Raw genomic sequence first — 14,496 nt, 5'->3', positions numbered from 1 at the left:
AAGCCGGCCGCTGTGACCGAGCGGTTCTAGGCGCTTCGGTCCGGAACCGCGCTGCTGCTACGGTCGCAGGTTCGAATCCTGCCTCGGGCATGGATGTGTGTGATGTCCTTAGGTTAGTTAGGTTTAAGTAGTTCTAAGTCTAGGAGACTGATGACCTCAGATGTTAAGTCCCATAGTGCTTAGAACCATTTGAACCACAAATGGAATCAGTCAAATAGTAGAAATAACAGGGTGTAACGGTTTGTTGGGATATGAAATGGGAGGGTCAAATGTAGGTTAGGCAGGTGATAGATTTAGGCAAAGGACGAGAGAGGCATATCTGACGCCGTTGATAATGGAAGCAAGACTGAAGAAAAATCAAAACAACTACATAAGATCTGTCGATCTGGAAAATGCGTTCGTCAATGCAAAATGTTCGAAATCCGGAGAAAAATAGGAGTAAGCTATAGGAAAAGACCGTAATATACAAATATACAAGGACCAGGAGAGAACAATAAGACTGGAAGACCAAGAACGAAGTGCACAGGTTAAAAAGGGTGCAAGACAGACATGTAGTGTTCCGTACCTGCTGTTCAATCTATACGTCGAAGAAGCAATGACGCAAATGAAGAAGGATCCAAGAGCGGATTAAAATTAAAGATGATAGGTTATCAGTGATAAGATTCGCTGATGACACTGTTTCCTCAGTGAGAGTGAAGAAGAGTTACAGGATCTGTTGAATGGAATGAAGAGTCTAATGAGTAAAGAATAAGGATTGAGAGAAAATCGAAGAAAGACGAAAGTAATGAGAAGTAGCAGAAATGAGAACAGCGAGAGACTTAACATCAGAACTGGTGATCACGAAGTAGATGAAGTTAAGGAATTCTGCTACCTAGGCAGCAAAATAGCCCATGACGGACGGAACAAGGAGGACATCAAAAGCAAACCCGCAATGGCAAAAAGGGAATTCCTGGCCAAGAAAAGTCTGCTAGTATCAAACATAGGTTTTAATTTGAGGAAGAAATTTCTGACAATGTACGTTTGGAGCACAGCATTGCACAGCAGTGAGACATGGACTGCGGGAAAACAGGAACAGTTTAAAATAGAAGCATTTGAGATGTGGTGTTACAGAAGAATGTTGAAAATTAGGTGAACTGTTAAGGTAAGGAATGAGGAGGTTCTCTGCAGAATCGGCGAGGAAAGGATTATATGGAAAATATTGACAACAAGAAGAGACAGAATGACAGAACATCTGTTAAGACATCAGAGACTAACTTCCATGGTATTAGAAGGAGCTGTAGAGGGTAAAAAGTATAGAGGAAAACAGAGACTGGAATACATCCAGCAAATAACTGAGGACATAGGTTGTGCTACTCTGAGATGGAAAAGTTGGCACAGGAGGGAAATTCGTAGCGGACCGCACCAAACCAGTCTAAAGCTGATGACTGAAAAAATACTTCGGTTCATTGGTGGGTTACTGGAGAAATGTAATCAGTCTACCAAGGAAAATGCTGACAAAGCAGTCATGTGACCAGTTCTAGAGTATGGGTCAAGTGTGTTTGACTAATACGAAAGAGGACTAACATGGGTTATTAAAGACACTCGTATACAAAGAAGGGCAGCATTAATGGTCACTGGGTTGAGTCACATTAGAGCGTCACGGAGACGCTGGAAAAACTGAACTGATAGACGCTCGAAGATATACGTAAAATATTTAAGAACCGGCTTTAAATATGACTCTAAGAACATACCAAAACTCCTACGTATTCCTCCCGTACCTATCGCGAAGACAAGATTAAACTAATCACAGCGCGTACAGAGGCGTTTAAGGGGGTTTACCGGTCTGGGAACCTTATTTTATGCTCACGTTCAACTTTTTCTGTAAGAAGTGATTTTTTCCACACAAATCTTAAGCGCTGTGGAGTATAGAGGTAAATGAACGGAAGCGACCGGCAGCACGCGATAACTCCAAGTGACAAAACACAGCCACTGGTATTGACGTGGTAGTGGCTTAGGGTGGTGCCGTCAGTCTTCCCCAAGAATGGACTACTTTGAACTGAAACTTTTTGGGATTCTGTCGCTGAAGGGTGTGAGCCATTCAGGTTATCCTTAGTTCCCAAATGAATATGGAGGTCGCTGTGATCACTGTTTTGACAGGAATACGGCCAACGCCCTCTCCTATTTCTTCCTCTAACAGCTTATGCTACGTTTCTAAAGACGTTGCCAGCAAGATGTCACAACGCTAATCTGTGCTCCCTACTTGCGACACCATTTGCAGCTCTACTACTACATCTTACTACTGCAAGCACGTAAGTTCAGTTTTCATTCGTCGCCATTCGTTCGCTTGCTGTCATTTCCGGAAATCACCGAGAACCGAAATCGCGGCTGTCAGCTCGGGGTTTTTTCCTCAGACTCTGACCGAATAAGAGTTTCTTGGGACCCACGGGCCGCCTTTTCTTGTGTTGACTGGTGTAACCTGTGTCCTGTGTAGAAAAGGCGGTCGTGCGGGCTCAGACGGATACCACATTTTCTCACTTTCGTACTGACAGGGACCTAGAAACCAAAAACTGCGCGCTGGTTAGTTACAGCAGCAGTACTTATAACAGCCTCGTACACGACGTGCTCTGTAGTCGTGACTCCCTCAATTCGAAAATCGAGTACAAGCTTCACAAACAAAGGGGAAATAAAATGCACCATCATTCTCCAGTCAATGGAACCTCCCCACCTTCAGCATACCAGAAAGCAAGAAACAAATAACGCACACCGGGAACGCATGAGCTTGCAAACTTTGAAAGGCTGCAATGCGTGTCGCATGTAGCATATTAGTGACGTGACGTGAAAAGGTCACAAAACTTTGCAAATGTCGCAACTGTGACCAGCCGTACAGCAGGTGTTTCGGACTCTTGCATCTCGCATCCGCAGTTTGGAATTACTTTCACTGTGCAATGAGAAGAATTTCACATCCCTCTTATCTCGAATCTGCACAACATGTGAAGAAAAATGTCCTGTACGATGTTCAATGAACTCCGACGCATTGTACCATGTAATTATGACCGCTCTGTAATATTAAAAGGTGCAAATATTTTTTGTTTTGCAAATATATTCGGAAGAGGAGTAATCGTCGCGTAAAAGAGAGGAAAATTAAAATTTAACGTTCTGCGATAAGATGGTCAACAGACGCTAAGGCCAGTATTACACTATCAAATTTCTTTGTCCAATATCTTTGTCAAATATCTTTGTCCAAGTAATTTGATGGTGTAATAGGGAACTTTGTCAAATGTCGTCAAATATTTCATCAAATCTAGGGCCTCGATGTAGATTTGATCAAAGAAGTCGCTTGTCTTCTGTTCACTGCAATGTGACATATTACCACATGGAGCGCTAGCATCGCTGTAGCGTTCTGTCGTCTGTAGTGTTTTTATAAACATTGCTGGTAAATACAGCTGGTGTGTGCCGACAACTACAAAATTAATAGAAATGTATGAAGCTGATGAGGCGCTTTACAACGTGAGGCACCCTGAATACAAAAATAAAATAAGAAGATTGGAGACAAGACCTGACCTGACCTAACCTTACCCTCTCCTGTAGCAAGGAATCGGAGTGTTACAGTGAGCCTGTCTTCTGCAGATGTAGCAATTCTTAAGTGAATATTGTGCTTTGTGATATGAGGATACACTTCACTGAGCACATACAGAAATGTATGCTCATCCATTCTTAAGTAATTGATGTACGACTTGACGTCCTCCACTATAAGCTCACGTAACAAGTTTTGTTGAATGCTTTTATCGTGTCGTCGTAAAACCCACGGTTTCCCCCCGCTTCTCTTCCGCACGTGCACACAGTGCAACTGTGGTACATGCAACTGCTGCGGTTGTTGTCAGCCATCTTGAACTTTGACGAAAAATATGATGACAGTGTAATACCCCTTCTAGTGCTACGTCAAAGATCTTTGTCAAATATATGTGAAGGAATATTTGATCACATCTTTGATCAAATCTTTGACAAAGAAATCTGATTGTGTAATATCGGCCTAAGCACGTGCTCGGATTAGACGACGATGGAAAAGAAATCAGTCCTGGTCATGTTTCAGGAAACATCCGCCTTAAGCGATATATGAAAACCGTCAAGTACTTAAATTATCTATGACCTAACAGGGAGTTGAGCCCGATCCTCCCTGTGGAATACGTCTCTCTCTCTCTCTCTCTCTCTCTCTCTCTCTCTCTCAAATGATGCACATAACTGTACGGTAACACATATAAAAATGAGAAAGAACCGCGTAGTATCTGATTACAAGGTCAGCGGTGAACATCTGCTTTTACTTCTCCCTCTATCTCTCAGTGTCTTCCCTACAACCCTCCGCAGAATTTTCATTTCTGTGGTTTCCACAAGCCTTCTAATTTTTGATGTTTCAAGTCTTGTCTCAATTTTGAATGTCTTTTCGGTCTCGCTATTGTTTTGCATATTTTTGCCCTTGCATGAGTTCCTGTACGTTTGTATTTCGAAACTGTATCACTGAAACATCCTGCCACTTCGTTTGCTTGTTCTCTAACCTCTCTTTCGACATTTCACTGCTGGACAATTCAATACCAGGGAATTTAAATGTCATTACATGTTGAATAATTTTTTCATCTATCTCCAGGTTGCTTCTGATTCCACATATATGCTGATATATTTAATTTTCTGAGTGGATATGGCTATATTTAGGTTTCTGGCTGTCACATTAAATATTCGTAAAAGTTTATGCCTGTTATTTCCTCTATCTGATAGAAGAACTTCGTCCCCCATTCTATAACCTCTGCCAGCCAATACCTTTTTTATCGCCTCGTCCATGACTATACTAAAGAGCAGTAGGCTCAAAGAGTCAACTTTTGAATACCACTATTAACTGCTACGTAGCTAGTTAACCTGGAACCAATATTCGCCTGGCTGTAGTTGCTGAAATAAATGTCTTAATTGTTTTTATTAAGCTGGAAGGAATGCCTGGACTGTAGAACAGATTTACCACATCCTTTCACTGAATTCTATCGAAAGCCTTCTATAAGTCAATAAAACAAAGATAAGCTGGTCTGTTGTATTCAGTGAACGTATCTACAACCTGTCTAAGAATGGATCCGTGCGTGACCTATCAGATGTATAACCATCCTGCTCCTAGCAAAGGTTCTACTGTTTTTTTTATTTTATTTTGTATTACTTTTGTTATGAGTTTAAGAGTTGAAGTGAGTAGATTTATCCTTCGGTAATTTGACGGATTTTTCCTACGTCCTTTTTTGTACACGAAGACTGTAATAGTAGTTCTCCATTCATTTGGAATTTTATTACGAATTATAACATTGTTAACCAACTTGGTTAATTGTTCAGTAAGTGGATATCCTCCACACTTCAATAATTCATTGGGAATCCCATCTTCCTCTGGAGAGAAGCTTTTTTTTTTTTTTAAAGCAAACTTACAGCTTTTTCTACGTCTGCATGTGCAATACTTACACCAATGTTTACTTGTATACTGATCTCTGATTTATTTCCGTTTCCTGGTAGTTTTTCTTATCCTTAAACAACTCTGTTAAATATTCAACCCATGCTACCTCATTTATGTCATTCACTTTCAAAGTTTCATACAGGGTGGTTTTGCTAAACGGGCACCAACTGCATGAAACGATGCCTGCTAGGAAAAGGCGCAAAAAGATTCATATGGACAAGTGCGCTGAGATGCGTTCCATAGCAGGTACACCCACCTGACGGTGCCGATAAACGATCTTTGACAGTGTAAGTTTCAATACGATCTTTGACAGTGTAGGTCTCAATGGTTGAAAGCTCACATGAGAACACACGAGGCAAACGGGAATGTCGTGTCTGTACTAGTTTTTCAACTCCACACTCAAGAGGGCAGTGAGCTGGAGCACTATCATGAAGTAGCCGCATTGACCTTAGTGCTACCAAAGACACAACTTACAGCAGAGGAGGCAACGTTACCCGCAAGAAGTGCGGATATGTCTCGCCTGTAAGGCGTCGTGGAAGGATAACTGGTTCCACGAGGCGGTCGCCAATAATCCCTCCCGGGCCATACGTTGTGGCTGAACCGATGCTGATGGTTCGCTGCTCGCCATATCATGAGGATTTTCCATACCCCACAAGTGAATGTTGTGAAGGTCGACGATACCTTCCCTCGTAAAGATAGCCCCATTTGTAAACAGGACCGACGAAAGAAGTCCCAGAACCGTGGCGTGTGCGACGAACCAGCGACAAAACTGTCGCCACGGAGGCAGTCCGTAGGTAACAAAACCTGCACGCGTCGTCAGTGATACGGATAGTGGAAGTTGTCTTGGAGAATGTTCCACACCGTCATCTGGCTTACCCCATTCGCCCCCATTCGGGTCGACCAATGCCTGGTGCTGGTACCTGGGTCACTGTCAAAGATCCTTTGCTTCGACTTTCAAGTGGGTATAGCTACCTCGCAACGCATTTCCAGCCATATCTACATATAATCTTTTTTGTTCCTTATCATCTCAGGGATCGTTGGCTACAGTTCGTCCACATCAGCACAATCACCCTGTAGATGTAGTTAATAATTACTTTGCTCATCAGCGAATCTTACATACAGTAGCCTCCCCCTCCCCCCTCTCTCCCCCCCCCCCACCCACCCCCCACCCCACGTTTGGAAACCCCGTGCTGTATACTGCAACGGAGCAAGATTGGAGTGAAATATGTGAGTTATTAGTTAGAGTACAGGATATGATGCTCAGATAGCGATTAATAACGACACAGTGTTGCAGGCTACAGATAATTATTGTACATATACATACATATTGGTATTGCTCAGTTTTATATAAACTGACTTTATCTATCCAAGCAGCTCTACCAAACACCCCACGTGGCGCAAACAGACGGCACGACTTTTAGAGATACTTTTTTTTTTACAGTTCTGTTCACTTGTAGTTCCGTTTGTATGAAGGTAGAACAAGCCGTGAAAGAAGGTAGTACACGCACCGAAAGTAATTAAAAAGGGCCCCAGTCAGATTCCTTATAATTCACATGTAAAGATAATCACTTTGCACCAACAAGGCAAGCCTGCGACCAATACCAAAGAGCCGGCCGAAGTGGCCGTGCGGTTAAAGGCGCTGCAGTCTGGAACCGCAAGACCGCTACGGTCGCAGGTTCGAATCCTGCCTCGGGCATGGATGTTTGTGATGTCCTTAGGTTAGTTAGGTTTAACTAGTTCTAAGTTCTAGGGGACTAATGACCTCAGCAGTTGAGTCCCATAGTGCTCAGAGCCATACATACAATACCAAAGAAACTGAAGATATTCATTAGGGGATTTGCCAAGACCATACGCCGTCATCGAGATACAGGCTCCTATGATGATCATTCCCGATCAGGAGTACCCAGGAAAATATCTGAAAGCTAGTAAAAGTATTTAGTAGTGACCAGTAAATATAAGAGATTCAAAAGTCTCCGGGAATTGTACGCTCAACTAAACATAACTAGGGATACACTAGTGAGTGGTCAACAATGAGATGCCACCTGGCAAGAATACAACCTCCAGCGTTATTGGCAGCAAGGAAACCGTTGTTGCGCCTTGTTAACAAGGAGAAAAAGGCATCCCTGGGCTAACAGACATCAACACTGAACAGCAGGGGAACCAAACGTTTTATCATGCGTTTCTCCAGTGACGTGCCAAGACAATTGTTTTACACCTGACTGGGAAAGAGTTTCTTTTGTAACACGGCAAGTACACGAAACTGTGTCAGAACTACGTGAAGTCTGTGGGTTCGCAGAAAATTTTGAAAAACGTGGAATGGCCTATCCAGTCCACTGTTTGTAACCCAGTCGAGCTACTACGGGATGAGGTGGACAAGGAAATCCAAAAACGGCGAATCATGGGTGAGATACATTTTTCGGGTACCCTTCAGCAAGAATAGAAAACAATAAAATGCAATTTTGTAATGTATTCTTGTCCATTGTCCATAATCAGTCTAGCTCGTGATAAAGAAAGATAAGTACACGTGCGTGTGCGCATGCGTTTGTGTGTGCGTGTGTGTGTGTGTGTGTGTGTTGTAGCAGATTCCAAGCAGGGCTTGCCGAATACAATTTCCTCATGATACAGAAAAAAACACTCTAGACCAGTGGCAGTCAGCCTGGTCCATACCAGCCACTAGTAGGCGTTCTCGCTTTCGTGGTGGGCGGTATGCATTTTTAAAATATTTTCATTACGTTTTCATAACATTTTGACATAACGTGTTCGGGAAGTAATTTTTATTACATGCTTTAACTTGCTGTAACTCTGATTCATAAATAAAAGTTACTTCCCTACTTTATAAATTACCATTATTTGGAACCGGTTGGCAAATAGAAAATTTTATTAGTAACAAAGATACAAAAGTGGGCGGCAGGTACAAAATGTTGACTGCTCCTGCTCTAGATGAACGAATCGACGACTTTGTAAGAGGTATCACACCAGTGGATTGCACAATCGGTACCCTTGAAACCGATCAGACAGCGCACATTCCAAGGCGCACTTTTCACTGTGTGTGTGGGGGTGTGTGTAAGCAGGCTAAAATGTACATTAACGAACTGATTTCCATATGGATATCAGGATGCCAAGTATCCAAAAATATAATGATTTTTTTGATCCGTACATATTTCATTAACTTACGCCTAAATTTTCCTTATTTTCGAGAGTACTACGACCCCAGCATCTAACTGCACAAAGTCCAGAATATAATGTTCTTGTACTAGCATTAAGTTATCTGACGATGACCTAAGAAGCCGAAAGCTGATTCACTACGCCCTAATAAATATTATTGTGGAAAATTAATACTTTTCAACTTATTAATATGTCAGTGTCCATCCAAGAATTAAATAATGGTACAGTAAATCATATTAAATTCCAAATGTGACTGGTTGTATATCATACCTACATAAACTGCTAATTAAAATCACAGGTGTAGTTCGTCATCCACAGTCGATACCCATGTCCAAAACCAGTTCAGAGATTCAGTTACATGAAACATGTAGAAGAGCTTCAGTTAGCACGCCAGTCTTATACACTACAGATGTTCCGCAACGAGCGCAAACGCCCGTCTACTCTCGCTGCTGTCAACACAAGGTGAAGGAGGCGGAGCTTACCCCTTTCGCAGCGCACAGGTCCCTGCGACACGCTTACTGCTGGCTGGACCGTTCTGCCTCCACTCCCTGCACCCCCTTCTGAAAGCGGCAAAAGCAGACGTGCGAGGATCACACAATGGAGAAAACAACACTTTCGCTGCGCTTTTCATGGTTACCAGGTAATTAGGCTCCTCTGTTAACAGTGAAGCCCAGTACCAAAGAAACTGATAGAAATACTTGAATAAACGCCAGGAGAACCGGGACTACAAATATCCATCGGAAAAACAGAGGTAATGAGATGCAACAAAGTTGCACCCTCAAAATTTAGCATAAAGTATGGATATATCATAAGAATAGACCAATTTAAAGTTAAACATCAAGGAGAGGTTATCAACAATTTAACGTTAAACATCAAGGAGAGGTTATCAACCTAATGGAGGGGGGAAAACAGTCATCAGAGCAAGATTACGAAAGGTGAGCTTAGTATTTCATTTATCAAATGGTTCAAATGGCTCTGAGAACTATGGTACTTAACTTCTGAGGTGATCAGTCCCCTAGAACTTAGAATTACTTAAACCTAACTAACCTAAGGACATCACACACATCCATGCCCGAGGCAGGATTCGAACCTGCGACCGTAGCGGTCGCGCGGTTCCAGACTGTGGCGCCTAGAACCACGCGGCCACCCCGGTCGGCTTTCAGTTATCATACGATAATAATTATGAATCATTCTCTATAGACAAAAAAATTACAAGACAGTAATTCGGCCAGAAAGCTCATACTCATTACATATACTAATTTTAGTATCAATTAAAGAAGATGAAACGAGGAAAAAGGGGAGAGAAACTGTGAGGAAGATATTATAACATAGAACAACCGTAGAACCATTTAGAAGACAAAGTAATACAGAACTGTACAATCAGGTAGAAATGATTACAAACGAAATTAGGAGAAGGAGCAATCTAACGAATCAGTTCTAGCACGCCGAAAAGAAAAATTGAACGGCTTTTTTAACAATTAGAAGGAAACCCCAACAAGTTTAGGACAATGCATTAAGATCTAGAACAAAACTGGCATAAATAAGCAAGAAATGGAAGACAGAACAAAGTATAGGATGGGCCGAAAGTCACAGCCCATCGAAACCTAACTGAAAAAAGATTCTAATTCTGAAATAGCTGAATACTTTATTGAACCTACAGATTATTTATAACTTTCTTTCTTTGGACAACTGTTTAAAAAACTTTAAGCTTGGGGTCATCCGCTGCAGATCAACTTTCCTCAAAATGTTGCCGTAAATTGTAGTCAGCCTTCCTTGTAGGTGGAACGTGCTGAAATTATTATTCCAATCGTGTACTATTAAATCATAATCGCTTTTGTGCCTCGTTTTTAAAGCAAAAACTGTCTCTTCATTAGAAAAGATATTCGCAACAGAATCAACAGTGAACAATGTCGGAGATGTTTGATTTAATAGCTATGCAGTACGTTGTTTCTATCAATAAATAGATGAAAGCCGGCCGGAGTGGCCGTGCGGTTCTAGGCGCTACAGTCTGGTACCGCGAGACCGCTACGGTCGCAGGTTCGAATCCTGCCTCGGGCATGGATGTGTGTGATGTCCTTAGGTTAGTTAGGTTTAAGTAGTTCTAAGTTCTAGGGGACTGATGACCTCAGATGTTAAGTCCCATAGTGCTAAGAGCCATTTGGACCAATTAGATGAAAAAATATAGCAGTCACTCTGGTGTTTGTATCCATAATTAGCGAAAACAAACAAGATTGCCTCAATGATTTCTATTGATTATGGTTCAAATGGCTCTGAGCGCTATGGGACTGAACTTCTGAGGTCATCAGTCCCCTAGAACTTAGAACCACTTAAACCTAACTAACCTAAGGACATCACACACATCCATGCCCGCGGCAGGATTCGAACCTGCGACAGTAGCGGTCACGCGGTTCCAGACTGAAGCGCCTAGAACCGCTCGGCCACACCCGCCGGCCTCTCTTGTCCATAGGCAACGTTCGGCCTGCTGGAACGTTGTACAGTGGCAAGCTGCACTAGATTACTAACGCTGGGTTTTAATCAAACAAGGTGAATCTCCAGATCTCAAACTGTGGAAATTTGTCATTAGTTGAGATAAAGAGGCTCGTGTTATTTTCTGTTGCCTGTTGGGTGCCCAGCACTGTGCGTTAATTCAAGAAATGTGTGTGAAATCTTATGGGACTTAACTGCTAAGGTCATCAGTCCCTAAGCTTACACACTACTTAACCTAAATTACCCTAAGGACAAACACACACACCCATGCCCGAGGGAGGACTCGAACCTCCGCTGGGACCAGCCGCACAGCCCATGACTGCAGCGCCTGAGACCGCTCGGCTAATCCCGCGCGGCAATTCAAGAACTTTCAGCAGCCTTACTTGCTTCTAAGATTCAGGTTAATCGCTGTATATTTTGCTGGGTCCTTTTATTTACACTGAGGTTCTGTCAGATGTACCATGGGAGCGGACTAAAGTGACAGGCGACAGTTGCTAGGTTGAATTGTGTAAAAAATGGAGTGTAGAAAAATTAGGACTTTGTACAGGAGCTGATTACCGCGCATTGAGCGCCCCACAGACCAAACATCACCATCTTCTTCATCATCATCATCATCATCATCATCATTATTATTATTATTATTATCATGTAAAGTGACAGGCGTAATCTTGATATTCGAACTGTATGAGAGTATGTACTGTTATTGTTTTTAAAGGAGTGTGGGCGTCATGTTATTTCTTTAATTTGGTTTTTGCTTGATCTCATTTAATAAATTTTATGTATATAGACTGAAGCGGTGAGTGAAAATTTGTACCAAGGGCAGGAATCGAACGCGGGTCTCCTGCTCACGAGGCAGGTGCGTTGGCCACTAAGCCACCCTGGTACAGCCATTCACACAGCTTCACGAGTTACCCTGGCACGCCTCCCTCCTCGATCCAGATTCTCATTGCCGCCCCAGTCTACTTTCATATTCCTCCTTAGACGCGAACAGAATCGCTGAGGTTCTCTGTGTTCTGGATAGAACCTCAGCATCGAACGTAAATGGGGGATCCAGCCTGAAGCCCAGGTGCTGGTACTTCTACAAATGAAATGACACAATTTGAGAGACTTAAGCGGCGAGTGAAAATTTGTACCAAGGCCAGGAATAGAACCCGGAATTTGAATAGAAGAGGGACGCGTGCCAGGGTAGTCTGCGCAGGGTGGCTCTGTGAGCAGGAAACCCTGGTTCGATAACCGCCCTTGGTACAAATTTTCAATCGCCGCATCAGTCTATTTACATAAAGCCATATCTGTGTAAGACCAGTAACGTCTCTGAAATTGTGTCATTTCATTCGTTTAATAAATTTTGCAAGAGTTACACAGCTTCCTAAGTGTTATTATTTTGTACTGTTTAAATTATTGTCCGTTTTGGAGGTCATTATATAAGACGAACGGAAAAACTGGTAATTGGAACACGTGAGGCAATACTGACCCTACGACTTATCTTAGAAGCCAGATTAAGAAAAGGCAAACCTACGTTTCTAGCATTTGTAGATTTAGAAAAAGCTTTTGACAATGCTGACTGGAATACTCTCTTTCAAATTCTAAAGGTGGCAGGGGAAAAGTACAGGGGGCGAAAGGCTATTTACAATTAGTACAGAAACCAGATGGCAGTTATAAGAGTCGAGGGACATGAAAGGGAAGCAGTGGTTGGGAAGGGAGTGAGACAGGGTTGTAGCCTCTCCCCGATCTTATTCAATCGTATATTGACCAAGCACTAAGGGAAACAAAAGAAAAATTCGGAGTAGGTATTAAAATCCACGGAGAAGATATAAAAACTTTGAGGTTCGCCGATGACATTGTAATTCTGTCAGAGATAGCAAAGGACTTGGAAGAGCAGTTGAACGGAATGGACAGTGTTTTGGAAGGAGGATATAAGATGAACATGAACAAAGACAAAACGAGGATAATGGAATGTAGTCGAGTTAACTCGGGTGGTGCTGAGGGAATTATATTAGGGAATGAGACACTTAAAGTAGTAAAGGAGTTTTGCTATTTGGGGAGAAAAATAACTGATGATGGTCGAAGTAGAGTGGATATAAAATGTAGACAGGCAATGGCAAGGAAAGCGTTTCGGAAGAAGAGAAATTTGCTAACATCGAGTATAGATTTGAGTGTCAGGAAGTCGTTTCTGAGAGTATTTGTATGGAGTGTAGCCATGTATGGAAGTGAAACGTGGACGATAAATAGTTTAGACAAGAAGAGAATAGAAGCTTTCGAAATGTGGTGCTACAGTACAATGCTGAAGATTAGATGGGTAGATCACATATTTGATGAGGAGGTACTGAATAGAGTGGGGGAGAAGAGGAGTTCGTGGCTCAACTTGACTAGAAGAAGGGACCGGTTGATAGGACATGTTCTGAGGCATCAAGGGATCACCAATCTAGTATTGGAGGGCAAGGTGGAGGGTACAATTCGTAGAGGGAGACCAAGAGATGAATACACTAAGCAGATTCAGAAGGATGTAAGTTGCAATAGGTACTGGGAGATGAAGAGGCTTGCACAGGATAGAGTAGCATGGAGAGCTGCATCAAACCAGTCTCAGGACTGAAGACCACAACAACAACAACATATAAGACAACTATAAAATTCCTAAGGTATACTCATTGTACTGTTTCAAATGATATTACATTCTGGGTATCATTGTATATGCTTATTATAAAACTGTAGTTCTGTGGCTGATCTCGTAACTGGGTATACACTTTAACGCTTGGGTTTTGTGTTGTTTAATAAGAAGTGATTATCTGTGGAATGTTACTACGCCTATCTCTCGAACCCAGCACCATCACTCCCAACAACCGCCACACATATCGTTCCCATTCAACATCTAGCAATACAGAGTTAGGGTAATGGTTTGCTAAAAACATCCATTGGTTTTTCAAAGAAATCTGTATTGAACATCACGCCTATCCCTTTATTCCAAAGCGACAGTCTTGCCCTGGTTACACAGGGACATGGTTTATTGTGGCAGACTTCAAGTATTAAAGTGGAATTTTAAACTGGTTCGTTAGGGGTGGGTTGGCGAATTCCAGACCTTAGGGTCGTTTCGATATTTAGACGTAAACGATTGTGTGCCAAATCAGTTACCATTCAGTAACACTGCTATGGCCCATATCGCTTCTGGAAAACCCTGTGGTAGGGTTATAAACACAGGAGATTCAAATTTTAAAATTATCTAAAAGAGGTTCAAAAATGGTTCAAATGGCTCTAAGCACTACGGGACTTAACATCTGAGGTCATCAGTCCCCTAGACTTCGAACTACTTAAACGTAAGGACATCAAACACATCCATGCCCGAGGCAGGATTCGAACCTGCGACCGTAGCGGTCGCATGGTTCCAGACTGAAGCGCCT

The 14,496-nt window shown here is 42.4% G+C and overlaps 1 protein-coding gene across 1 annotated transcript in view; it reads right to left on the bottom strand.

Annotated features, from left to right (window-relative positions):
• LOC124616288 (protein neuralized) overlaps window positions 1–14,496 on the bottom strand; it is an 854,641-nt gene that overhangs the window by 564,795 nt on the left and 275,350 nt on the right. The window contains exon 2 of the mRNA XM_047144594.1: window positions 9,100–9,177. Within this exon, the coding sequence (XP_047000550.1) occupies window positions 9,100–9,177 (78 nt within the window). The remainder of the gene's footprint in view (window positions 1–9,099; window positions 9,178–14,496) is intronic.

The sequence above is a fragment of the Schistocerca americana genome, chromosome 1 (genome assembly GCF_021461395.2).
Source record: "Schistocerca americana isolate TAMUIC-IGC-003095 chromosome 1, iqSchAmer2.1, whole genome shotgun sequence".
NCBI classification, from domain to species: Eukaryota; Metazoa; Arthropoda; class Insecta; order Orthoptera; family Acrididae; genus Schistocerca; species Schistocerca americana.
This window is presented reverse-complemented; position numbering and strand designations above follow the sequence as displayed.